Consider the following 27,956-nt stretch of genomic DNA (forward strand, 5'->3'; position numbering starts at 1 on the left):
AGGATATTCAAGAAGAAATACAGGAACTAAAAACAGCCATCAAATGGGTTGGAGAGCAATTAACAGATGTACAAAAACAGGTAATGTTAAAATGTGATTGGAATTCTACTCAATTTTGTGTTACTCCTGTTCATTTCAATAATAATGCCTACAACTAGGAACAAATCAAATTTCATTTACAAAACATACATGATAATGTCTCTCTGAATGTACAATTATTACAAAAAGAAATATTTGAAACCTTTTCTAATAATCTGCCCTCTTCCACTAATATGAAAACTTAAGCTGAACAACTAGCTAATCAATTATCTGGGCTAGAACCACACGGATGATTTCAAAGCATTACTCACAACATCGGGTCTGGAACTATAATTTTAATGATTGTCTTGATAATTATATTTGTCATCTACCATTGCCTTCATGCAAAGATTGTTAAAACTAAACAAACTCTAATGAACAGAACTCTTTTTACAAATATTATAAGTAAATAAGGGAGAATTGTCAGGGAATGTTTAACAGGAGGATTCCTACGTGCTGTTTCTTACTAGTCCTTTGTTTCTTTTTAAGCGGAACAGCACACTGCTCCCAGGAACTGGGGTCATTGTGTGAGACAGGCTTGAATCTCCTTTAGTAAACATTCTCTTTACAACAAAACTGCTTAGTCTCAATCCCCTTTCTTGAGATATGGATTGTCTCCTGACCTTGTGACCATCATTATCCCTGTTCCCTTGGTAACGGTTACTGTACATTTGGTTTTCTGATCTTTATCACTGACGAAAGAAACTTCTTGTACTACAGCCTATATATACTCACAGAAAAAATCATTAAAACACCTTTGCTCCATCAGAGCTTGGGTCCCCGTGTCTGTCTTTCTTTCTTTCTCTCTCTCTCTCTTCGGCTGATTCTTTGGAGCGCAGAGACCCATCTTGCTCACTCTCCTGCCTGGGCTTATAAGACTCTCCTGAGAAGGTGCCCTGTGCCTTCACCCTCCTCGAGAGGGCGCCCGGTGCCTTCGTGAGAGACGCAAGTCCTGTGTCAAGGACTTTATTGGTTTTCTGCATAAACCAGGGAGTATCAGCCTCTTTCCCTCTTTCACTTTCTTATCGTCGCCTCTGGACCTCCAGGTCCAGATCTATTAAAGAACCCCAACAGCCAGTAATCACTTCCTTATATGTGCTCCACGGTCTGGACTGCTCAGAGATGTTCACAGGGTTATCCAGAGAAGAGAAGAGGGAGGAAGGAGACAGAGGTGGCCAGGAGGATAAAGGGGGGAATAAAAAGGAGACAGATCCAGCCAGTAATCAGTTTCCTAAGGGTTCTCCACTGTCCGGAACACACAAAGAGATTCACAAAGTTGGGTAGAGAAGAGAAGGGGGAGGGAGGAGATAGAGGCGACCTGGTGGAGAAAAAGGAGAGTCCAAAGGGGGAGAGAGCAGTCAAGCCAGTAATCTCACTCCCAAGTAAAAATGGGTACTGAAGATTGTCTTCTTAAAAGTACAAAATTGATAACAAATACCAAAAAGCAAAGATTAAAAATCTAGAGTAGAGGTTGGATTTTCAAAAATGCAATATTAAAGAAAAAAAAAAAAAACAAAGTCACAAAAATTACTAATATATATATATATGAAGTTTGCTTTAAAAAATAGGGTCTCTCTTTTTTTTTTGCAAAGTAATAGTAGGTTATAAAAATGAAAATTAAAGGAGTAATAGAGGACTTAAAAATTAAAAAAAATGAAAAAAATGATAGTAAAAATAGTAAAAACATATCTAGGACTTTCTCTGGTGTTGTTGTGGGGTCAGTTCATTTTTGGATAGTTCCTTGATCTGGCTTATATTTCTCAAGATCTATAGGCCCCTTCCTATGTAGTCGGTACTAACTACAGGGTTTCAATCTATTGCACCTGTCATTTCCAAGGAGGTTCCCTCTGTTTTGGCTTCTTCAGTTTGCTGGTCTCTTCAGTGTGTAATTTCTGCCCTGACAGAAGGGGGCAGTGGTGGACACTTTTTTAGGCTCACTTGTTCAGTCGTGCTGTGGGGAGGGAGGGATGTTGCAAACAAATAACACTGGCGTGTGCTCGCAGTGTCTTGGGCACACAGGGTTTGCCCCCACTCACGGCGTGTGTGCTTTCCCTGTCAACACTGCTTAGGCTCTAGGTTGCTCTGCTGGGAACTGTCTGAGGCCAGCCCTGGGTTGTATGCACTTCCCAGGTCTAAGCCGCTCAGGTTCAGGCACTCGGGTAGTCCTCAGAGGCACAGACTCAGTTGGGCCTGTGTTTTGGTGCCCTTCCCAGGTCCGAGCAGCTCAGGTGACCAGGTGTTTGGCGAGTGTGGTCACTGCAACTTATCGCCTCCCCCATCCCTGCCACTCGGTTTTCTGGGTGTACAACTGGCGCACCTTCTCAGGCGGATATTGACCTTCCAGAATCCCAAGAAGTCTTAGTTAGCAACAAAGCCTGCTTGCAGTTTGGTAGATAATGCCTCTCTGGGGCCGCAATTGCCCACTTCCGGCTCTGGCTGCCTGTCACTGGAGAGGGATAGTCTGCAGCTGGCTACCTCTGCTCAGTCCTTTGTTCTGTGAGCGGGCCTGGTGGTGTCTTAGGTTAGGGCTTTTCATGTGGTAGCTATCCCATAGTCTGGTTTGCTAGCCCAAGTTAGTTCCTTCAGATTGTCCTCGGGGCATTCAGGCCCGGTCCTTACTCCAAGCAATGCAGCCCGCGACTCTCTGCCCAGCCCCCGTTTGCTAGTAGCGGATGCAGATGTCTGGGTTGCTTCTCTGCTGGGGGAGTTACCACTGGGCACGTAATCTATGGGTTTTAATTATTTATTTATTTTTCCTCCCCGTTATGTTGCCCTCTATGGTTCCAAGGCTCACCACAGACTCAGCGGTGAGAGTGTTTCCTGGTGTTTGGAAACCTCTTTTTTAAGACTCCCTTTCTGGGACAGAGCTCCGTCCCTACCTCTTTTGTCTTTCTTTTTGCCTTTTATATTTTTTCCTACCTCCTTTCAAAGACAATGGGCTGCTTTTCTGGGTGCCTGATGTCCTCTGCTGGCGTTCAGAAGTTGTTTTGTGGAATTTACTCAGCGTTCAATGTTCTTTTGTTAAATTTGTGGGCGAGAAAGTGATTTCCCCGACCTATTCCTCAGCCATCTTAGGACCACCTCTGCCCTTGATTCTTATTTGTTGTTGTCCCTTTGACCCACTGCTGACTGGCCTGCCTCTGTCTTTCTGCCCCTTTGAATTCTGTGTGTTTCTCCCATCAGATTTAGTGCTCACTGAGGGAGGTATCCACGTATTCCCATCAGAGTAGGAACACCTGACTATGGATGAAGGTTATTTCTCCTTGTCAGACCTCTAGTCATATCTTTCTCACTTTATCAAGGTCTCCTGGAAGGCAGGAACCATGTCAGAAGAGCAGAGTAGGATTCCCGGGAGGCCGTCTTCTGCTTGGTAACCATGTTTCTCATTGCACAGAGGCTCCCAGGGCATTGTAACCACACCCACATCACAAGTGGGAAACACCTGATGGTTCTTCTTCCATCCCATCTCTACTGTGCTTCCTTATCAAAGGAAGGATACCTTTGAATGTGGGTTTCTGTCTCTCCATCATGCTGGGAGCCACTGATCTCTTAAACATTGCCCAAAGGCTAAGGGAAGAATAGGATGGGGTCTCCAGGTGGGGTTGAAGACTTTATGACTGGACAATGCCCGCTTCAGCAGTCGGAGGGCCCCATCCCGGATCTGCTTGGTCTTCATGCCGTAGATGAAGGGATTGAGCATGGGCGGCATGACAAGGTAGAGGTCAGCCAAGAGAATGTGGATGTGCCGGGGCACATGCTGACCAAAGCGCTGAGTGTAGAACGAGAAGAGTCCCGGTATATAGAACAGAAGGATGACGCCCAGGTGGGAGCCACAAGTGCCAAAGGTCTTAGACCTTGCCTCCTTGGAGGAGAGGCCTAGCACTGCCCGGAGGATGAGTGCATAGGATATAGCAATGCAGATGGAGTCAGTACCCACCACCAATGTGGCAGCCGTGATGCCATAGATGTTGTTTGGCTGTGTGCCCCCACATGCCAGCTTCACCACAGCCATGTGCTCACAGTAGGAGTGGGCCACCACTCGGCCACAGTAGCTCAGTCTTGCCAGTAAGCAGGTGAGTGGGGTCATGAGTCCCAAGCCACGAAACACAGCAGCAGCCCCCAACTTGCCCACAGCCTCTGGGGGCAGCAATGACCCATAATGCAGGGGCCAGCAGATGGCCAAGTAGCGGTCAAAGGCCATTGCTAGCAGGATGCCAGATTCTACAGCTGAGAAGCCATGGATGAAGAACATCTGGGTGGCACAGCCCCCAAAGGTGATCTCAGCAGTGTTTGCCCAAAAGAGTGCAAGGAGCTTGGGCACAGTGGAGGTGCAGAGCACCAGATCGATGATGGACAGCATGCATAGGAACAGGTACATGGGCTGGTGCAGCTCAGGCTCCGAGTACACCACCAGCAGCACTGCCATGTTGCCGAGTACTGCCAGGGTGTACATGGAGCAGAATGGAAATGCAATCCAAAAGTGAGAGGCCTCCAGGCCAGGAATTCCCATGAGCAGGAAGGAGGTTGGATTCTGCTGGCTGTGGTTTGTGAATTTCATGGCTACGTCAAAGTAGGGTAGGTAGAGAAATTATCGTCTTGATCTGAACTCTAGGAAGTGCTGAGAGATGAAGCATTTGGGATGCATCCTTATGCTGTGGCTGAAACAGAAATGGCAGCAGGAAATATTTGAGTTAGATATCATGAAAAATATTCAGTATGAGATTATAGAGTGCTGGGAAATGATGCAAGGCAAGAGGTGAAGTTATCATGATCATTCAAAGGAGCCCTTTCCTCTTATTGTCCGATTTGATAATGTCTATCTTAGAGGGTGAAGGGTGAGTGGAATGGGTGCAGAACCCTCTTCATGGTGAAGATGAGCAGCTACAAACCCTTACAGTTTTCTTTCTTTTCCTGCCTGTGAATCATCTTCTGCCTATACTCTGTCTATATCCATCTACTTACTGAATCATCTGCCTGGGTGACAATATAAGGGTAATGTCATGGTCAAATGAATCAGATGTGGTTACTTTTCAAGATGGGAAGATCAGGACTGAAGGGAAGAAAAGAGAAAGCAAGGAAATCTTGGGTGGACTTTTCCATCCATCGAGCCTATGATTACTCACAGATAAGGCTCAAAATCTGGGTTGAGGGGATTTCCCTGGAAGCCCAGTGGTTAAGACTCCACTCTTCCAGTGTAGGAGGTACAGGTTTGATCTCTGATCAGGGAACTAAGATCCCATGTTCTGTGTGGCACCACCGAAATTTTTTTTTTTAAAAATTAAAAAAAAAATCTCTGTTCAGATCAGGCACAGTGAAGCACATGTTGAGGGGCTGGGTCTCTTGTACACTGTTATAGCCACAACAATGCCTGAGTAATGTCAGTACTGGGATCCTGTGCTTGCCTTAGGTGTCCTGTATGGATGCTGCTAGAAAACAGGTGAAATCATGCAGAATTTGTCAATGGTAGATGTCAGGTGATTTGGCCATAATGGGTGATCTGATATAGTTACTGAGAGACAATTGCAGAAAAAGTATAGTCTCTCATAAAGATAAAAATTACATGGGGAAAAAAGAGGGGATGAGAAGTGGATTTTAATCACTAGAATAATAGACATTCACCATAAGCAAATAGAGAGACCAAGGTTGGTCTAATGATAGTACTGACCTCCTACACATCTCCTCCCTATCTCTGTCCACTATTCACACTCTCTGAATCCCCTGATCTTCTCTCTAGTACATGTGCCTTCTCATTTCTCTCTTAGCCACTAGCCAGCCAGTAACTGAGACTCTGAGAAAGAGAGATTAAATTTAAAAATTCAAGAAGGAGAGACACTAGATGGAGAGGAGATAAGGATGAAAAGGAGAGAAGACTGAGAATAAGAATCAGAAATGGACAGAAGAGAGAGTAGAAAAGTGGGGAGAGAGACAAAGCTACCTGTCATGCCCTCATTTCTAAGATAACAGGATGTGACTATGTTCTGGTTGCTAGTTGAGACAGAGAGTGTGAAACTGATTGGATCCTATGGAGGTAGCCCATATGTATCCCTGACCTTAAATGGCAATATTCCTTGTAATCTCTTGCATCAGCTGTCCAAACCCAGAGACAAAATGGCAAGAAGAGAAAGGGTGAGGTCTTCCAGTGTGATCTGGGGGAAGGAACCCTGGACCAGGATGCCTGATTTTCCATACCTGTGGCTGTTACTGTGATAATGAATGAATCACACTGTCTCCTTCTGCCTCCTCCTCCTTTTCTCCATGTATTCCCTACTTTCTCTTCTGTGCTATCTTCTTCCCCAAGTTTTCACCATCCATCTTGGACCCAAGCAGATCTAGAAGGGATTTAATTTGGGTGGTGGCTGAAGGGTCAGGGACAGAGAAATATCCGGGTGGGGGGATTTCATGAAATGGTATATGTAAAACTGTCCCATGCTATGAATGGGAATACTGTGTGTTTGGCTGAGTGTGTGATTGTGTGTGTCTGTATATGTTGTGCAAAGCACATGTGCAAGGCTGTATTCAGAAGACACAGGTCCATATAGCTAGGTAAGACTTTGTTTTTGGAGTGTGTTTGCTTCAGTGCCTTTTCTTTGGTATGGAGGCAATTGAGAGTTGAAAAATCCAGGTTTAAGTGGAGCAATCTTGTTTTCTTTCCTTTCCATGTGTTCCTTCCCCCACTCAGTCTTTTAATAATTGAATCAAGTTTCCTCAGTTCCTAAGCAGCCACTCAAAAGTGTGCCACTTTTACTGTTTACTAAGACCGGGGGCTGACTGTGACTCAGATCATGAACTCCTTATTGCCAAATTCCGACTGAAATTGAAGAAAGTGGAGAAAACCACTAGACCATTCAGGTATGACCTAAATAAAGTCCCTTATGACTATACAGTGAAAGTGAGAAATAGATTTAAGGGCCTAGATCTGATAGATAGAGTGCCTGATGAACTATGGACAGAGGTTCGTGACATAGGAATCAAGACCATCCCCAAGAAAAAGAAATGCAAAAAGCAAAATGGCCATCTGAGGAGGCCTTACAAATAGCTGTGAAAAGAAAGGGAAGTGAAAAGCAAAGGAGAAAAGGAAACATATACCCATTTAAATGCAGAGCTTCAAAGAATAGCAAGAAGAGATAAGAAAGCCTTCCTCAGTGATCAATGCAAAGAAATAGAGGGAAAAAATAGAATGGGAAAGACTAGAGATCTCTTCAAGAAAATTAGAGATACCAAGGGGACATTTCATGCAAAGATGGGCTCAATAAAGGACAGAAATGGTATGGACCTAACAGAAGCAGAAGATATTAAGAAGAGGTGGTGTACACAGAACTGTACAAAAAAGATCTTCACGACCCAGATAATCACGATGGTGTGATCACTCACCTAGAGCCAGATATCCTGGAATGTGAAGTCAGGTGGGCCTTAGGAAGCATCACTATGAACAAAGCTAGTGGAGATGATGGAATTCCAGTTGAGCTATTTCAAATCTTGAAAGATGATGCTGTGAAAGTGCTGCACTCAATATGCCAGCAAATTTGGAAAACTCAGCAGTGGCCACAGGACTGGAAAAGGCCCATTTTCATTCCAATCCCAAAGAAAGGCAATGCCAACGAATGCTCAAACTACCACACAATTGCACTCATCTCACATGCTAGTAAAGTGATGCTTAAAATTCTTTAAGCCAGGCTTCAGCAATACGTGAACTGTGAAATTCCAGATGTTCAAGCTGGTTTTAGAAAAGGCAGAGGAACCAGAGATCAAATTGCCAACATCCGCTGGGTCATTGAAAAAGCAAGAGAGTTCCAGAAAAATATATATTTATGCTTTTTTGAGTATGCCAAAGCCTTTGACTGTGTGGATCACAATAAATCGTGGAAAATTCTAAAAGAGATGGGAATGCCAGACCACCTGACCTGCCTCTTGAGAAACCTATATGCAGGTCAGGAAAAAACAGTTAGAACTGGACATGGAACAACAGACTGGTTCCAAATAGGAAAAGGAGTACATCAAGGCTGTATATTGTCACCCTGCTTATTTAACTTATATGCAGAGTACATCATGAGAAACACTGGGCTGGAGGAAGCACAAGCTGGAATCAAGATTGCTGGGAGAAATATCAATAACCTCAGATATGCAGATGATACCACCCTTATGGCAGAAAGTGAAGAAGAAATAAAGAGCCTCTTGATGAAAGTGAAAGTGGAGAGTGAAAAAGTTGGCGTAAAGCTCAACATTCAGAAAACGAAGATCACGGCATCCAGTCCCATCACTTCATGGCAAATAGATGGGGAAACAGTGGAAACAGTGGCTGACTTAAGTTTTCTGGGCTCCAAAGTCACTTCAGGTGGTGATTGCAGTCATGAAATAAAAGACGCTTACTCCTTGGAAGAAAAGTTATGACCAACCTAGATAGCATATTAAAACGCAGAGACATTACTTTGTCAACAAAGGTCAGTCTAGTCAAGGCTATGGTTTTTTGAGTAGTCATGTATGGATGTGAGAGTTGGAGTATAAAGAAAGCTGAGCACTGAAGAATTGATGCTTTTGAACTGTGGTGTTGGAGAAGACTGTTGAGAGTCCCTTGGACTGCAAGGAGATCCAACCAGTCCATTCTGAAGGAGATCAGTCCTGGGTGTTCATTGGAAGGACTGATGCTGAAGCTGAAACTCCAATACTTTGGCCACCTGATGTGAAGAGCTGACTCATTTGAAAAGACCCTGATGCTGGGAAAGATTGAGTGCAGGAGGAGAAGGGGACAACAGAGGATGAGATGGTTGGATGGCATCACCGACTCAGTGGACATGGGTTTGGGTGGACTCCGGGAGTTGGTGATGGACAGGGAGGCCTGGCACGCTGCAGTTCATGGGCTTGCAAAGAGTCGGACATGACTGAGTGACTGAACTGAACTGAAAGCAGCAAGAGCTCATCTGAATGCTGGTGATGGTAACCCACTTTCTGCCTTGCATCATTTCCCAAATTCCTGCAATCTTCCCCCCTTGGTTTTCATGGGATCTAACTCAAATATTAATGAGAAGGCCAGAAAGTGAGGATCCAAAAGCCCTTACTTTCACCTTGACCTCTTTCCTGGAATCTGAGCATTTATTTTGCTTAACAAAAAATATTCCAACTTCATTTTTCCCACTATGCAAATGGGGACTCAACAACAACAAAATGCCCCTCACCCTCTTTATTCCTAATTATCTTCGTATTTGGGGTGAGAAAGCCTTTACTTAAAAATATACAAGAATAGAAGCTAAAGTTTCAGGAACAAGGCTGTCTTACAAGGAAAAGAGCAAGTTCTCTGTCACTAGAGGTGCTCATAAGCACCTGGAAGTTCCCTGCCAAGCTGTGTGATCTCAGTCATCACCTAACCTCTCTCCACCTGCTTTCTCATCTGTGACCCAAAAGGGATGATTCCTATGTCAGGGACTACTAGGAGGAATCATTATGGGAGGCACGTATCTGAAGAGCAATAAGACCACGTGGCACAGAACGGTGATCAAAAGGTGTGATGATTCCTAAGCCTTTTTGTATGAAGTGGAGAATACCTCAGGAGAAAATTATCTTAGTAGCTGTCTGGTCTTTGATCTGCTGAGTACTGTGCCTATTGTAGGAATGAACACACAGGCTTACCGGGTCTGGGGTAGGGAGTGGCAATGGAGCCTCAGGTCCTGCAGGGCTTGGAGTGTGGGGAACAAAAGAGCTGGAGTATTTATCTTGTTATTAGGGCCTTAGCAGAGAGTGAAAAATTCCCTGGGGATGAAGGCACTAAAAAGACCTCTGGGATGCTGCAAAGAGTCAGAAAATTGAAGTTAGGAAATGTAGACTTTGATGGAGTAGGAGGGAAGGATAGGACACCAGAGAAAATCTACCCTGCAAGTTCAGTGTGGGTAGGAGAGAGTTAGGTGGAGAGACCCCTGAGCACAAGTAATCCTAAAGGTTTTTGGCACAGGAATGCATTTAAAGATATATATATATATATTTATTTATTTATAAAACTAATATTGCTTTCCCTCCTGGTCCCTTCCATCTGTTCCAAATCCAATTTGTTTATCAGTGGTTTTTGTTTTTGTTTTTGTGGGGTGGTGGTGGTGGGGTGGTGGAGCAAGCTACTTCTCTGAATGTCATTTCTTTATAAAATGAGGAGGCAATGAATATTAAATGAGATGATATATCCAGGGCATAGAACATTTTGCTTGGTTTATGCCAAACTCTCAATAAAAAGTAAGAGTTTTTATTATTTTATCCAATTCAGTGATCACTGTTTGAGAATCTATTATATGCAAAGAACTATGCAAGATGTTAGGGCACAGAGTTGAAAGAGTATGCCCCTGTACTCAAGGAGGTCTCACCCTGGTTTGGAGAATGGGTAAGACATACAAAAGTTAATTAATTCAATAAGATATGTATAGACATAAAAAAAGACAGAGGCTCATTTAGCAGGGAATTAGGGTCAAGGATTTCGGGTTTAGAAGTACAAGGTGGGCTTGGAGAAAGGGGCACATGAGGGAGGGAAAACAGCATGTGTAAAACATGGCAGATAAGGTATAATGAGCATTTTCTGGAAACCACTGAAGCCTAAATCAAAGTTTCTATTTTTATGAATTGTCTCTGATCCTCAGAGCCACAATGAGTGTCCACACAATATCTTATCAAATGCTGCTTGTGTGATACTGACTACTTTAAATCTCTTTGGTGTTACCTTGTTGTTCAGTTTCTCAGTTGTGTCCAACTCTTTGCAACTCCACGGACTGCAGCACTCCAGGCTTCCCTGTCCTCCGCTGTCTCACGGAGTTTGCTCAAACTCATATCCATTCAGTCGGTGATGCCATCCAACCATCTCATCCTCTGTTGTCCTCTTCTCTTCCTGCCTTCAATCTTTCCCAGCATCAGGTCTTTTCCAATGTGTCAGCTCTTCACATTAGCTGGTCAAAGTGTTGGAGCTTCAGCATCAATATTCAGCATCAGTCCCTCCAATGAATATTCAGGATTGATTTCCTTTAGGATTGATTGGTTTGATCGCCTTGCAGTCCAAGGGACTCTCAAGAGTCTTCTCCAACACCACAGTTCAAAAGCATCAATTCTTTGGTGTTCAACCTTCTTTATGGTTCGGCACTCACATCCATACATGACTACTGGAAAAACCATAGCTTTGACTAGACAGACCTTTGTTGGCAAAGTAATGCCTTTGCTTTGTAATAAGTTTGTCATAGCTTTTCTTCTAAGGAGCAAGTGTCTTTTAATTTTATCGCTACAGTCACCATCCACAATGATTTTGGAGCCCCCCAAAATAAAGTCTCCCACTCTTTCCATTGTTTCCCCATCTATTTGCCATGACATGATGGGACCAGATGCCACGATCTTAGTTTTTTGAATGTTGACTTTTAAGCCAGCTTTTTTACTCTCTTATTTCACCATCATCAAGAGGTTCTTTAGATCCTCTTTGCTTTCTGCCATATTGGTGGTGTCATCTGCATATCTGAGGTTGTTGATATTTCTCCTGGCAGTCTTGATTCCAGTTTGTGCTTCATCCAGGCTTGTATTTCACATAATGTACTCTGCATATGAGTTAAATAAGCAGGGTGACAATGTACAGCCTTGACGTACTCCTTTCCCAATTTGGAACCAGTCCATTGTTCCATGTCTGGTTCTCACTGTTGCTTCTTGACCTGCATACAGATTTCTCAGGAGGCAGGTGAGGTGGTCTGGTATTCCCATCTTTTTAAGAATTTTCCACAGTTTGTTGTGATCCACACAGTCAGAGACTTTTAGCCTAGTCAATGAAGCAGAAGTAGGTGTTCTTCTGGAATTCTCTTGCTTTTTCTATGATCCAGGAGATGTTGACAATTTGATATCTGGTTCCTCTGCCTTTTCTAAATCCAGCTTGAACATCTGGAAGTTCTTGCTTCACATATTGTTGAAGCCTAGCTTGGTGAATTTTGAGCATTATTTTTCTAGCATGTGAAATGAGTGCAATTGTGTGGTAATTTGAACATTCTTTGTCATTGCCTTTCTTTGGAATTGGAATGAAAACTGACCTTTTCCAGTCCTGTGGCCACTGCTCAGTTTCCCAAAATTGCTGGAGTATTGAATGCAGCACGTTAACAGCATAATCTTTTAGGATTTGAAATAGCTCAGCTGGAATTTCACCACTTCCACTAGCTTTGTTTGTAGTGGTGCTTCCTAAAGCCCACTTGGCTTTGCACTCCAAGATATCTGGCTCTAGGTGAGTGATCCACCATCATGGTTATCTGGGTCATTAAGACCTTTTTTGTATAATCCTTTTGTGTATTCTTGCCACCTCTTCTTAATATCTTCTGCTTCTGTTAGGTCCATACCATTTCTCTCCTTTATTGAGCCCATATTTACATGAAATGTTCCCTTGGTATCTCTAATTTTCTTGAAGAGATCTCTGGTTTTTCCCATTCTATTGTTTTCCTCTATTTCTTTGCCTTGATCACTGAGGAAGGCTTTCTTATCTCTCTTTGCTATTCTTTGGAACTCTTTGGCATTCAGATGGGTATATCTTCCTTTTCTCCTTTGCCTTTTACTTCCCTTCTTTTCTCAGCTATTTGCAAGACCTCCTCAGACGGCCATTTTGCTTTTTGCATTTCTTTTTCTTGGGGTTGGCTTTGATCACTGCCCCTTGTACACTATTATGAACTTCCTCTATAGTTCTTCAGGCACTCTGTCTATCAGATCTAATCTCTTGGATCTATTTGTCACTTCCACTGTATAATCATAAGGGATTTCATTTAGGTCATACCTAAATGGCTTAGTGTTACCTTAGTTAATAACTGCTTCTTAGCCTCTATAAATATAGGGAGAGTTGTCACATTACATATAAGATGTTTAACACAGTGCCTGGGTCATAATACGTTCTTAATAGATGATTGTTGCTATTTCTACATTATTCTTTTTCAGTCATCTTCCCACACAATGGGTTTTGTGAAGTCAAATACCATGGTGAATCCATCTTTTTCTCTGATAGTGCTTAAAATGAGATTGTGTGATTTTAGGTTTGGGGAGAAAGCTGTTGAATGATCAGCTTGTTCAGTGGTATTCCAATCAAATGTAGGCCAGGCAGACATGAAACTTATTTTAGACAACCAGGAACTCAACAAATGTATGTTCTTTACTTAGTATGTATCTGGCCTTGTCTTGGAGATACAAAGAACTGAAAAGAATCCAACTTTAAGTAGCTTTAAATGCACATAGTGGAGGGATGAAGTAGTGGGAGATGGCATGGCCCAGATGACAGAGAGAAAGGTGGTGTAGGCTTTGTTCTCAGCATATAGATTCCCATAGATTCTCATAGGAGCCTCATACTTCAAGAATTAAGTTTCTGAGATACTGAGTTTTGGCTATTCTCTCATTTAGTTATTCCAGAGACACATTTGATTCTAATAAAGAGAATAAGTGGCAATAGCAGATTCATAAGCTGACTCTTAGATTTTATTCCAGTATCACAGTGCTCAAAGCTAAGCTTAGGATCTCCCTTATCTTGATGTGCCTCAGGGATAGGCATGGCCACTCATTGTTAACTTGGGATATCATTGGGCAGACCTTTATTCAACTAAGGATATTTGTTGTACAGAACATCGTTGAGCACCTACTATATGTCAGCATTTTTATAAGTACTAGGAATATAGTAGTGAACAAAGAAGACAAAATCCTTGTTCTCTTGGAACTTCTAGGTTAGTAAGAGAGACTTTATTTAGTTTTTGCTTTTTAATCTAATTTTTAATTAAAATTTTATTGGTGTATAGTTGCTTTGCAATGTTGTGTTAGTTGTGTTAGTTTCTGTTGTACAGCAAAGTGAATCAGCTATGCATAATGCCTCTTTTTTGGATTTCCTTCTCATTTAGCTCACCATTTCTGAGAAAGAAATATCAACCCACTCCAGTATTTTTGCCTGGAGAATTTCACGGACAGAGGAGCCTGGCAGACTACAGTCCATGGGATTGCAAAGAGCTAGACATGACTGAGCGACTAACACTAGGTCACCAGAGAGCATTAGGTAGAGCTCCCTGAGCTATAGAGTAGGTTCTCAGCTGTGTATTTTATATACAGTATCAACAGAGTATATATGTCAATCCCAATCTCCTAGTTTATCACCTCCACCCCTTACTCCCTTGGTGTCCATATGTTTGTTTGTTTGTTCTTTTCATCTGTGGAGAGACTTTTTTTTTTTTTTATTTAACTTTACAATATTGTACTGGTTTTGCCATATATCAAAATGAACCCACCACAGGTATACATGTGTTCCCCATTCTGAACCCTCCTCCTCCTCCCTCCCCATACCATCCCTCTGGGTCGTCCCAGTGCACCAGCCCCAAGCATCCAGTATCGTGCATCGAACCTGGACTGGTGACTCGTTTCATATATGATATTATACATATTTCAATGCCATTCTCCCAAATCATTCCACCCTTTCCCTCTCCCACAGAGTCCAAAAACTGTTCTATACATCCATGTCTCTTTTGCTGTCTCGTATACAGGGTTATTGTTACCATCTTTCTAAATTCCATATATATGCGTTAGTATACTGTATTGGTGTTTTTCTTTCTGGCTTACTTCACTCTGTATAATAGGCTCCAGTTTCATCCACTTCATTAGAACTGATTCAAATGTATTCTTTTTAATGGCTGAGTAATACTCCATTGTGTATATGTACCACAGCTTTCTTATCCATTCATCTGCTGATGGACATTTAGGTTGCTTCCATGTCCTGGCTATTATAAACAGTGCTGCGATGAACATTGGGGTACATGTGTCTCTTTCAATTCTGGTTTCCTCAGTGTGTATGTCCAGCCGTGGGATTGCTGGATCATGACTTTTAATTTTTTTAAAAATAATACATGATGCAAATAGGTACTGATAAGTGTTAAGAAGAAAATAATAGGGTAAGAAGATAGAAAATGACAGGGACCACAATTTTGTGGTCATGGTTGGCCTTTCTGCAGAGGTGACATTTAAGTAGAGATCTGGATGAGACATGTGAACATCTGTATGAAGGACAGTGCACCAGGCAGAGGGACCAGCAGATGGACAGGTCTTGAGGTCTGAAATGTGATTGGTGAATCTGAGGGACAGAATCAGGACAGTTGCTGGAGTGAAGTGATTAAGAAGAGAAGGTAGGAATTGGGAAGGGTAGCCAGGGACCAGATAATAGGGGGTAAGCCATGATGAAAACTAGAATTCATTTGAAGTGAGGTGGAAAGATATTGGATGACTTTGAAAAGGATTCTGTTATGCTGTGACTTAAGTTTTAAAAGTTCTACCCTGAGTTCTATGTATAAGGGGACAAAGATATAAGAGAGAAGCTAATTTGAAAGTTATTGTTATATTCAAAGAGTGAAATGATGGTTTGAGTCAGAGGATTAATTGTAGAGGCAATGAAAAGTGATTATGTTTGGAATATGCTTTGAAGATGAAGCAGGTAGGATTTATTAATGGATGGACTAGATGTAGGGTTATGAGAATATGATGAACTTGAGGTTGGAGACTTCCAGCCTGAGGAATTGGGTGAATTAGAAGGGTTTTAGTGCAATGGGAAATACTGAGATTAAAGCAGGTTTATAAGGGTAGAGGAAGAAAGGAACTGAATCAGTTCAGTTTTGGATGTGTGAGCTTGGAAATATATGTTTATATTAGATATTCAGGCATAGATATGAGGTGAAGTGAAAGTCACTCATTCATGTCCGACTCTTTGTGACCCCATGGACTGTAGTCCATGGAATTATCTAGGCCGAACACTGGAGTGGGTAGCCTTTCCCTTTTCCAGATATCAGGTTAACAAGTTATATTTACCAATTTGAAGTTCAGGAAAGATATCTGAGTTGAAGATTGACATTTGGGATTCATCACAGAATAGTTAGAGCCATGAGAAATGAGTAAATCACCTAAAGAATGAGTACAGCTAGAGAAGAGACTCCACCATAAGAGGATAGAAGAGATGAACTAGACACTAAAGGATACTCAGAAGAAGACATAATAAGAGGGAGAAAACTTTCAGAGAGTGTTATTTAGGAAATCAGGAAGTAGGGCGTATTTGATGTCACCAGAGAATTGCATAAGATGGTGTTTAAGAATTATTGATAGTTAACAACACTGTGTTATAGACTTGACATCTGCTAAGAAGACAGATCTTAAGTGGTATCTTGATGGTAAAAAGAAAAAGAAAAAAAGAAAATGGTAATAGATATACTCAACTTGATTGTGGTAACTATCTCACAATGTAGATGTACACCAAATACATATTTAAGCTGTAGACCTTAAATATACACAATTTTAAGTTATTAATTATACTTCAATTAAAAATGTAAAGATTGATTATTGATGCTTCAATAAATTGCACTGAAGAAACTAGATATCCACATACAAAATAAATGTATTCTCTTATACCATATACAAAAGTTAACTCAAATGGCCCAAAGACCTAAACAGAAGATCTGAAATTATAAAATTCAGAAGAAAAGATAGAGAAAAAGCTTCATGACATGAGGTGTCATAGCCAAGAAATCATTGCAAAATCTAAAGTGCAGGCACCAAAAGAAAAACAGATAAATAAATTGAATATCATGAAAATAAAAATCTTTTGTTCATCAAAGGACACTATTAAGAGAATGAAAAGGTAACTTACAGTATGGGAAAGCATTTGAAAATCATTTGCTGATAAGAGATTAATATCTAGAAAACGTAAAGGACTACAACAGCAAAACAAAAATAATGCAATTCACAATGGACAAAAGATTTGAATCTAAATGGCCAATAAGCACAAGACACTCAACCTCACTAATCATTAGGGAAAAGCAAATCATAACACAATGGGCTACCATTTCATATCTGTAGGATGACTATTATAAAAAAAAAACAGATAATAACAAGTGTCAGTGGAAGTGCTAAAATTGGAACCCTGCCATAGTTGGTGGGACTACAAAATGGTACAGCCACTGTGGAAAATGGCATGGTAGTTCCTCTAAAAAGTAAACAGAATTACCATGATCTTTTTCCAGCTCAACCTGGGTATCTTCTAGACTGCTCCCAACATCAGCATGTGAACCTTAAGTCTGGATCATGGAAACCTCCAGATAGACTTTGTCTCCTCAGACTAACTTAGACTCTACTGACACAGGCTCTGTGTAGAAGGTCTGCCTCACCCCAGTGTGTTCTGAAGGCTCCAGGAGAGAGAGGTGAGTCCTTTTCCCTTAGGGACAAACATTAGGACATCTGAGCAGGATCCTGATGTCTTTGTGGGAAGAGAGGGGTGGCCTGCAGGATATAGTAGGACCTGTTGGGATGGTTCATAGAATGAGTTCAGGTTAAAAGACAGAGCTTGCCATTTGGAAAACAAGCTTCCCCTCTAGGACCATGGCAGAACAGTGGGTGCTGAGAACAGTCACAGTAGGATAGTGTCCCCTTTAGTGTTGTTATTAGTGGTTAATTAAGCAATAATGATAGTTATTCTCCAGTGATCACAATGGATCTTCCCTAAATCATGAGAGGTAGGCAGGACTGGGATGAAGGTCTCCGCATGATAGATAAGGAGACAATCCAAGGAGCAGAGAGGTTAATAGCCTCATCAAAGCCATAGACTGGGACTCAAACCTAATTTCTCACTCATAACCTTAGCTCACAGTTCCGTCCACAATACAGCATAAAATCAAAACTCCAGATTAAGTCAAACACAAAATGAATAGCAAACCTTGACCCAGTTGTGGCTGATTCCTACTTAAATAAGTTGCACTCAGAAAGCACACATGTCAGGCATCCATTTGCATATTCAGGGGAAGCTGTGTCCTTGGCAGGCCCTGCAGGAAGGAGGGTGAGGGTAGAGAGAGGCACAGTGGTCACTGAGACCAGAGGATGCTCTGCCTCCAGGGAAACATGCCTGATGTAATAGGATGTGAGGGGAGCCAGGGGAGGGACCCCAGAGGACTGGAGATAGGAACAGAATGTCCCCAGAGTCACCCCAGAGAAGACACCAGGTCCATCTTGGGTCATCTTTGGCTGTACCTCAGGGACAGGGCCTGTTATTTCCTTTTTCTTTTGGAAGTAGAATAATTGATCATGAAGATTAGTCAGACCTCTTTATAACCCTCTTTCCCACCCTTCCCTCACTAACAGAGGAAAATGGTACCATTTTTCCTGAAGCTTCCAAAAAAATGAACCAAGCCTCATGCTGAGGGGTGAGAACACATGACCTGTGGTGGATGGTGGGCATGAGGACACAGAGCACGGTAAGGAGCTGCACAACCAGGATGAGAGGCATGCATACCTGGGAGGGGGACTTCTGCTGGGATCAGCTGGCTCCTGCAGGGCTGGGGCAGAGGCCTGGGGACACAGATCTAAGAAAGAGGCCAAGTGAGTTGGAGCTGGCAGAATGACCATAATGACTGGTATAACAGCAGAAACCTGACTATATAGTAATCACTAGAGGGATGATACAAAGTTTGAGTAAAGAGCCAATAGAAGAGTGCTTCATGTTTGAGGAGAACAGCTTAGGTCAGGGACATGAGCCTAGGGACCACAGGGCAGATCCATCTCTCCTCTCTTTCACTTTCATCAAGAGGCTTTTTAGTTCCTCTTCACTTTCTGCCATAAGGGTGGTATCATCTGCATATCTGAGGTTATTGATATTTCTCCCAGCAATCTTGATTCCAGCTTGTGTTTCTTCCAGTCCAGCGTTTCACATGATGTACTCTGCATATAAGTTAAATAAGCAGGGTGACAATATACAGCCTTGACGTACTCCTTTTCCTATTTGGAACCAGTCTATTGTTCCATGTCCAGTTCTAACTGTTTTTTCCTGACCTGCATACAGATTTCTCAAGAGGTAGATCAGGTGGTCTGGTATTCCCATCTTTTTCAGAATTTTCCACAGTTGATTGTGACCCACACAGTCAAAGGCTTTGGCATAGTCAATAAAGCAGAAATAGATGTTTTTCTGGAACTCTCTTGCTTTTTCCATGATCCAGCGGATGGTGGCAATTTGATTTCTGGTTCCTCTGCCTTTTCTAAAACCAGCTTGAACATCAGGAAGTTCACGGTTCACGTATTGCTGAAGCCTGGCTTGGGGAATTTTGAGCATTACTTTACTAGCATGTGATTTGAGTGCAATTGTGCAGTAGTTTGAGCATTCTTTGGCTTTGCCTTCTTTGGGATTGGAATGAAAACGGACCTTTTCCAGTCCTGTGGCCACTGCTGAGTTTTCCAAATTTGCTGGCATATTGACGTTCTCTAAGAACCTTTCTTAGAGAAAATATTTAGAACTTGGAGAGGAGTGAATTATCATAGGAAGTGAATAATCAGGCTTAATTGTTTGTTATGTATTCAAGCTTTACATTTCAGAAGAGAAACGCCCCTTTGTAATTAGGAGTATAGGTTGAGTTGGGAGGCAAAGGAAGACAGTGAATGTTTCTGGGTAAGTTTTGAATCAAATGGGTATCTGTGTCCTTCATAGCACTGTACTTGACTACGCAAAGACCACAAAAACTCTTCATCCACTGAATTCCTTTATGAAGGATGCCTTACTAGCTCTATTGTTGTTTAATGTCCTGACCACTCAATAGTTTTATGAGCATTTTAAGGGCAGAGGTGAGATACAATGTTCCACAATTCATATTAGGATTATTTTCTAATTTCTTTTAAGGTCTAGAAGATCAAGGGCTAAGCCTTCCATGTAAATGATCAGAGTTTGAACTTGAACACTGTAATCCTGCTGACACTGTGCACTGTCCAGAAGGGCCCTGTGGAAGGGAATTTCTGTTGAGAGAGAAATTTCTGTTGGCCCTGTCAGCCTCCAGTATCACTTCAACTCATCTAGCAGTCTTTCTGTTGGTGGGGATCCCAGGCCTGTAGCACCTACATGTCTGGATCTCTATTCCTTTCTGCTCAGCCTATACACTGGCCCTGCTTGGCAACTGCACCCTCTTCTTCATCATTCAGGCTGATACAGGCCTGCATGTGCCCGTGTACCTCTTCCTGGCCATGTTGGCAGCCATTGATTCAGGCCTTTCCTACTCAACTGTACCTAAAATGCTGGCCATCTTCTGGTTCAGGGATTGAGAGATAAACTTCTATGCTTGTCTGATCCAGATGTTCTTTCTCCACTCCTTCTCCATCATGGAGTCGGCAGTGCTGCTGGCCATGGCCTTTGACCACTATGTGGCCATCTGCAAGTCACTGCACTACAGCACCGTCCTCACTGGGCCACTTATCACCAAGATCAGCTTGGCTGCTGTGACTCGGGCTGTGACACTAATGACTCCACTTCCCTTTCTGCACAGACGCTTCCACTACTGCCAGGGTCCAGTGATTGCCCACTGCTACTGTGAGCACATGGCCATGGTAAGGCTGGCCTGTGGGGACACTCGCTTCAACAACATCTATGGCCTTGCTGTGGCCATGTTTATAGGGGCATTCAATCTGCTTTTTGTTATCCTGTCTTCTATCTTCATCTTCCAGGCAGTTCTATAGTTTGTCTCTCAGGAGGCTTGCTACAAAGCCTTTGGGACATGTGTGTCCCACATAGGTGCCGTTTTAACCTTCAACACACATCCTGTCATCTCCTCAGTCATGCACCGGGTAGCTAGCCGGACTGCTCCACATGCGCACATCCTTCTTGCCAATTTCTATCTGCTCTTCCCACCCATGGTGAATCCCATCATCTATGGGGTCAAGACCAAGCAGATTCATGAACAAGACTTGAGACTGTTCCTGAGAAAGGATGTATAAATGATGTCTGGATCAGACAGTCATAGAAGTTGAGGGGCAGGCGGAGATAGAGTGGGACTGGTGGAATGCTGAAGTGGGGGTGAGGGAATGATAGGTGGTAGGGGGCTGCCAGAGTCTCCATGCTCAGTTCTTTCTTGCGTGTATGCTAAGTCACTTCAGTCATGTCCAACTCTTTGTGACACTATGGACTATAGCCTACCAGGTTCCTCTGACCATGAGATTCTCCAGGTAAGAATACTAGAGTGGGTTGCCATTCCCTTCTCCAGGGGATCTTCTCAACCCAGGGATCAAACTCCTTGTCTCTTATGTCTCCTGCATTGGCACCACTAGCACCACCTGGGAAGCCCTTAGTTCTTTCCTGGTACACCGAAAAAGCTAACTTGTATCCTGCAACTCAGAGTCACCAGTCTGATCTGTGCTCAAGGTTCTGTGTAGTCTGGTAACCTCTTGACTCAAATCGCTGACTTTGTTGTCTCCTCAGAAAGCCCATTCTTCTATCAGAGGCAAAGGTTAGACCCACTCTTCTGTTGGCAACATCACTAAGAACACAAAGATGCTTTTGCATTTATTTATGAAGTGGATTTGGTAAATTATCCAGTCAAGATCTGGGTAAGGACCAACATTTCATCTGAGGCAGGAATGTGCCTTTAGTCTGACAATTTGTGCCCCATCTTTGCCTAAATATTACCAGTCTTGGGAGCTCATGATCTTCCAGGGCTATAGGCTCCAATATAGACAGATTTACATGTTAAGATTTATTTCTTCAAATAAGTTGGCTTATTGTTTGACTTCTTTTGGCCTCTATGTCCCCACGGACAATCCCTCCCATTAAATACTTTCAGTAAGACAAGTCTTTCTGCCATTTGTCTATGTATTATGCAACTCTTTATTTGCACACAGATGTATTTTATGTTTTTACAAAGAATGTGAATTCCTCTTTTATTTACTAGTCAATTCACAAAATATTATTGAGTGCTAAATCTATGCTAGGGGCTGTATATAGATTGTTAAGGTAGGGATGCTAGACTTATGTCTGTGTCCTGAGACAAAGAAGGAAATATCAAGTGCAATATGTTATGTTCTATGAACTCCCCATCACAAGGCCCAGTATCAAGTAATAAATAGGTAAGCAAGCATATGGGAAATGGAAATGTTTTTTCAAAGTGTTTCATAAAAATTTTTATTAAGGTGACTTATGTGTAATGAAGAAAACCCTAAAGACAATTTTAAACACATTTAACCTGGGGTCATTTCTCATGTTTCCATAGAAAATGGGGATATTGACCTATGCTTTCTTTTTTCCCTCTCTTTTCCTCTATCCAATACAAATTTACATACTATAGAATTCTCAAGTATTAATCCTGACAACTAGCATTTGTGTGGTCACACAAGCCCTTATTTACAATCTTTCACATATGCATTTTCTACATTTATCTTGTGACTCCTTTGTTTCCCCAGACTGTTTAGAAATTATATGTATCTCTACCTATTCAGACTTAAATTGAAGAAAGTAGGGAAAACCACTAGACCATTCAGCTATGATCTAAATCAAGCCCCTTATGATTATACAGTGGAAGTGAGAAATAGATTTAAGGGACTAGATATGATAGCCAGAGTGCATGATGAACTATGGACTGAGGTTTGTGACATTGTACAGGAGACAGGGATCAAGACCATCCCCATGGAAAAGTAATGCAAACAAGCAAAATGGCTGTCTGGGGAGGCCTTACAAATAGCTGTGAAAAGAAGAGAAGCAAAAGGCAAAGGAGAAAAGGAAAGATATACCCATTGGAATGCAGAGTTCCAAAGAATAGCAAGGAGAGATAAGAAAGCCTTCCTCAGCGATCAATGCAAAGAAATAGAGGAAAACAACAGAATGGGAAAGACTAGAGATCTCTTCAAGAAAATTAGAGATACTAAGGGGACATTTCATGCAAAGATGGGCTCAATAAAGGACAGAAATGGTAGAAACCTAACAGAAGCAGAAGATATTAAGAAGAGGTGGCAAGAATATACAGAAGAACTGTACAAAAAAGATCTTCATGACCCAGATAATCATGATGGTGTGATCACTCACATAGAGCCAGGCATCTTGGAATGTGAAGTCAAGTGGGCCTTAGAAAGCATCACTACGAACAAAGCTAGTGGAGGTGATGGAATTCCAGTTGAGCTATTTTAAATCATGGAAGGTGATGCTGTGAAAGTGCTGCACTCGATAGGCCAGCAAATTTGGAAAACTCAGCAGTGGCCACAGGACTGGAAAAGGTCTGTTTTCATTCCAATCTCAAAGAAAGGCACTGCCAAAGAATGCTCAAACTACCACACAATTGCACTTATCTCACACGCTAGTAAGGTAATACTCAAAATTCTCCAAGCCAGGCTTCAGCAATACATGAACCATGAACTTCCTGATGTTCAAGCTGGTTTTAGAAAAGGCAGAGGAACCAGAGATCAAATTGCGAACATCCGCTGGATCATGGAAAAAGCAAGAGAGTTCCAGAAAAACATCTATTTCTGCTTTATTGACTATGCCAAAGCCTTTGATTGTGTGGATCACAATAAACTGTGAAAAATTCTGAAAGAAATGGGAACCTGTCCTGCCCAGACCACCTGACCCTCCTCTTAAGAAACCTATATGCAGGTCAGGAAGCAACAGTTAGAACTGGACATGGAACAACAGACTGGTTCCAAATAGGAAAAGGAGTACATCCAGGTTGTAAATTGTCACCCTGCTTATTTAACTTATATGCAGAGTACATCATGAGAAACGCTGGGCTGGAAGAAGCACAAGCTGGAATCAAGATTGCTGGGAGAAATATCAATAACCTCAGATATGCAGATGACACCACCCTTATGGCAGAAAGTGAAGAGGAACTCAAAAGCCTCTTGATGAAAGTGAAAGTGGAGAGTGAAAAAGTTGGCTTAAAGCTCAACATTCAGAAAATTAAGATCATGGCATCTGGCCCCATCACTTCATGGAAATTAGATGGGGAAACAGTGGAAAGAGTGTCAGACTTTATTTTTGGGGGCTCCAAAATCACTGCAGATGGTGACTGCAGCCATGAAATTAAAAGATGCTTACTCCTTGGAAGGAAAGTTATGACCAACCTAGATAGCATATTGAAAAGCAGAGACATTACTTTGCCAACAAAGGTCCATCTAGTCAAGGCTATTATTTTTCCAGTGGTCATGTATGGATATGAGAGTTGGACTGTGAAGAAAGCTGAGTGCTGAAGAATTGATGCTTTTGAACTGTGGTGTTGGAGAAGACTCTTGACAGTCCCTTGGACTGCAAGGAGGTCCAACCAGTCCATTCTGAAGGAGGTCAGCCCTGGGTGTTCTTTGGAAGGAATGATGCTAAAGCTTAAGCTCCAGTACTTTGGCCACCTCGTGCAAAGAGTTGACTCATTGGAAAAGACTCTGATGCTGGGAGGGATTGGGAACAGGAGGAGAAGGGGACGACAGAGGATGAGATGGCTGGATGGCATCACTGACTCGATGGACGTGAATTTGAATGAACTCCGGGATTTGGCGATGGACAGGGAGGCCTGGCATGCTGCAATTCATGGGGTTGCAGTGGTCAAGACTCTGCATTTCTACTGCAGGGGGCATGGGTTTGATCCCTGGTCAGGGAACCAAGATCCTATGTGCTTTGCTGCATGGTCAAATAAAACCCCAAATTAAAAAAAAAAAATTCCCTGTATGCCCCATATAAGGAAAGAAGGCAGAGAGCAATTGAACTATGGTACAGATACAATGTAGCCTTGGCTACTTCAAGAACTCTTTCTAGAATGGCCTTTCAGCTTTCTCCTTAGTTGGGTCACAATAACCACAGCATTGGGCTGCTCTGGAAGACATGTGGCATTGAAGTTTCTGAGGCTGAGACAATTCCTGTGGAGGCCAACAGATAAAGCAGCAGCTGGGGCTTAAGTGCTTCACTAAAGCAAATCAGGGTGGCTGATCAGTGTCCACTACACTCGACCAAGGGAGACCTGCAAACCTCCCATCTTAGACCTTAAACCTCAAATTTCTTAGGCTCCTTGAATTCAGTCTGTTCAGAATTCTATACATGTGACTTCATGAATAATTTGAAGGTCTAATGATTTTTCAAAGACCATCCTAACTCAAATATGTCAGTTCTTGTGTGTATGATTGGGAAGGGATATAAAATATCTGTGATATTCTTTATGGGTCAAGAAAAGTAGTAAAACTAAGTTTAGACAATCCATTGGCTTTGTCTATTTTTTTGATATCGGGACCAGTAAGGTTCCTCAGGGGCCTAAGTATAGGTTTTGCCAGATTCATTACTCCTGATATAATAGACTCCTTGGCCTGTGGAAAGTCCTTTATCTATAAAAGATTTCCTCCCTACCCTGCCTTCTCCTGACCCTCCTCTCCCACCTCCTCAGAAATCAGCTGAAGAGAGGTAGGGAATGGCCACAGACAGATGGCATTTCAGGACAGTTGCTCATAGAAGGGCCGTGGATAAGTGTAGGTGAGAGGAGTGAGGACTCCGCATGTCACTTACAGAAGACAGCCATCTCCCCTCACCCGACTTCTCTCCCACTGCTCCTTTTAGTCCTTCTCTGACATGAGGCCTCACTTTCATGTCTACTTGGTAACATTACTACATGATATTACTGGAGCAGAAATTCATGTACCTATCCCTTAATCTCCTCGGGCAATCTACTAGCATTCCTTGAGAACTTGCTTCCATGCCATTGTATTAATATTTAGCCAACCTAAAGATTCCATAAACTGATGCATGCCTATTAATGACTTTCTATTATCCAGGTAAACCTAAGCCTGTTTGATCAGGTTTTATAAAATGGAAGCAAGCCTCTGCTTCAGGGGCTAGTTTTATTTATTTATTTATTTTTATAATTTTTTTAAAATTTTATTTTATTTTTAAACTTTACAATATTGTATTAGTTTTGCCAAATATCGAAAATGAACCCACCACAGGTATACCCGCGTCCCCATCCTGAACCCTCCTCCTCCTCCCTCCCCATACCATCCCTCTGGGTCGTACCAGTTAGCCCCAAGCATCCAGTATCATTGAACCTGGACTTGACTCGTTTCATACATGATATTATACATGTTTCAATGCTATTCTCCCAAATCTCCCCACCCTCTCCCTCTCCCACAGAGTCCATAAGACTGATCTATACATCTGTCTCTTTTGTGTCTTTTTTTTATTGTTACCATCTTTCTAAATTCCATATATATGCCTGTATTGGTGTTTTTCTTTCTGGCTTACTTCACTCTGTATAATAGGTTCCAGTTTCATCCATCTCATTAGAACTGATTCAAATGTATTCTTTTAATGGCTGAGTAATACTCCATTGTGTATATGTACCACTGCTTTCTTATCCACTCATCTGCTGATGGACATCTAGGTTGCTTCCATGTCCTGGCTATTATAAACAGTGCTCGATGAACATTGGGGTACACGTGTCTCTTTCCTTCTGGTTTCCTCAGTGTGTATTAGTGGGATTGCTGGATCATAAGGCAGTTCTATTTCCAGTTTTTAAGGAATCTCACACTGTTCTCCATAGTGGCTGTAACTCATTCCACCAACAGTGTAAGAGAGTTCCCTTTCTCCACACCCTCTCCAGCATTTATTGCTTATAGACTTTTGGATCGCAGCCATTCTGAAAATGGACCTCATAGTGGTTTTGATTTGCATTTCTCTGATAATGAGTGATGTTGAACATTATATATTTTTGAGATTAGTTGTTTGTCCGTTGCTTCATTTGCTATTATTTTCTCCCATTCTGAAGGCTGCCTTTTCACCTTGCTAATAGTTTCCTTTGTTGAGCAGAAGCTTTTAAGTTTAATTAGGTCCCATTTGTTTATTTTTGCTTTTATTTCCAATATTCTGGGAGGTGGGTCATAGAGGATCCTGCTGTGATGTATGTCAGAGAGTGTTTTGCCTATGTTCTCCTCTAGGAGTTTTATAGTTTCTGGTCTTACGTTGAGAAAAATAACCCTCAGGTCAAGCATTTGGGTTAATCTCTTGGGTGATTTTTTTATCTCATACCTTGTTTCTGGGTCTAAATAGGGAAAACATTGCTTAGATGGATATTAGAAGTATGAAAGATGGTTCTTTCTGCCTATAATGGCTCCAGTGAAGGATGCATACTATGTCGCCTCAGTCATTTCCCAACTCTTTGTGACCCTATAGGCTGTAGCCCACCAGGCTCCTCTGTCAATGGGATTCTCTAGGCAAGAATACTGGAGTGGGTTGCCATGGCCGCCTCTAGGGGGATCTTCCTGACCCAGGAATCAAACCTGCCTCTCATGTCTCCTGCATTGGCAGGAAGATTCTTTACTACTAGTGCCACCTGGGAAATGATATTCAGGCTATAGCTGAAATCCTTTCTGTGGCAGGGAAATGACTTATTCTCTCCCACACCCAACTGCACCCTCTTCAAATTCAGAGTTGCCTTTCCCATGGAAGAAATAGAAGTGCATTTTTATAAGTTACAAGATTCTCACTACTGATGTGTATATTTCAGCGGCATAGCCTAAAGTTTAGGAAAACTCTTTGGGAACTAGTGTTCTCAGTGGAAATCTTCCTTGCTATTCCATTTTTTTTTTAACACTGGGATATTTCCATTAGTTATTAACTCATTCATCTGGAACCCCTTCTCTTTGGGAGAAGCAGTAAACAGCTAACTTAAAGACTATATTCTGGAAACTGTATCTCTAAATACTTTCTTCCTAAGAAAAAGGACACAAACTTGTTGCCAAACCTAGGCATATGTTTCTCACTGGGCATCTTCAGACTTGAAGGTATTATACGTTGTCATATGCATCTTGGAACAGCCCCATCACTGGCTTCTAGTGCTGCATAGTTTCATTTCTGCTCCCGTTGGGAATCATCATGAAGAGGACATGGGAAATTTACATGCTTCTTTCCCATGGAGATGAAATTCTTTTCCAAGAGCAACAAGCAGTCTGAAAAGTATGTACTATAGCATTCTTCCTCAACTTGGCTATAGTACAGTGTTTTAGACTCAGACTATTGGCTCCTTAACTTCTGCCAACCACTTGCTGACCACAACTTCACCTACTGTCCTGCACATATACTCTTGTTTACCCATGAAGAAAACAAAGATACAGTCTTCTGCCAAGTCCTTGATCAG

General features: G+C 42.1%; 1 protein-coding gene and 1 pseudogene across 1 annotated transcript; one reads left to right on the forward strand and one right to left on the reverse strand.

The window, feature by feature from the left end:
* Nucleotides 1-3,604: 3,604 nt before the first annotated feature.
* Nucleotides 3,605-4,636, reverse strand: LOC102284386 (olfactory receptor 52P1). Its single transcript, XM_005909896.2, has one exon. The coding sequence runs from the start codon at nt 4,634-4,636 to the stop codon at nt 3,605-3,607; it is 1,032 nt and encodes a 343-aa protein (XP_005909958.2).
* Nucleotides 4,637-18,338: 13,702 nt separating this feature from the next.
* Nucleotides 18,339-20,805, forward strand: LOC102284667 (olfactory receptor 52K1-like; annotated as a pseudogene).
* Nucleotides 20,806-27,956: the final 7,151 nt, after the last annotated feature.

This window comes from Bos mutus, chromosome 15 (assembly GCF_027580195.1).
Source record: "Bos mutus isolate GX-2022 chromosome 15, NWIPB_WYAK_1.1, whole genome shotgun sequence".
Classification (NCBI taxonomy): Eukaryota; Metazoa; Chordata; class Mammalia; order Artiodactyla; family Bovidae; genus Bos; species Bos mutus.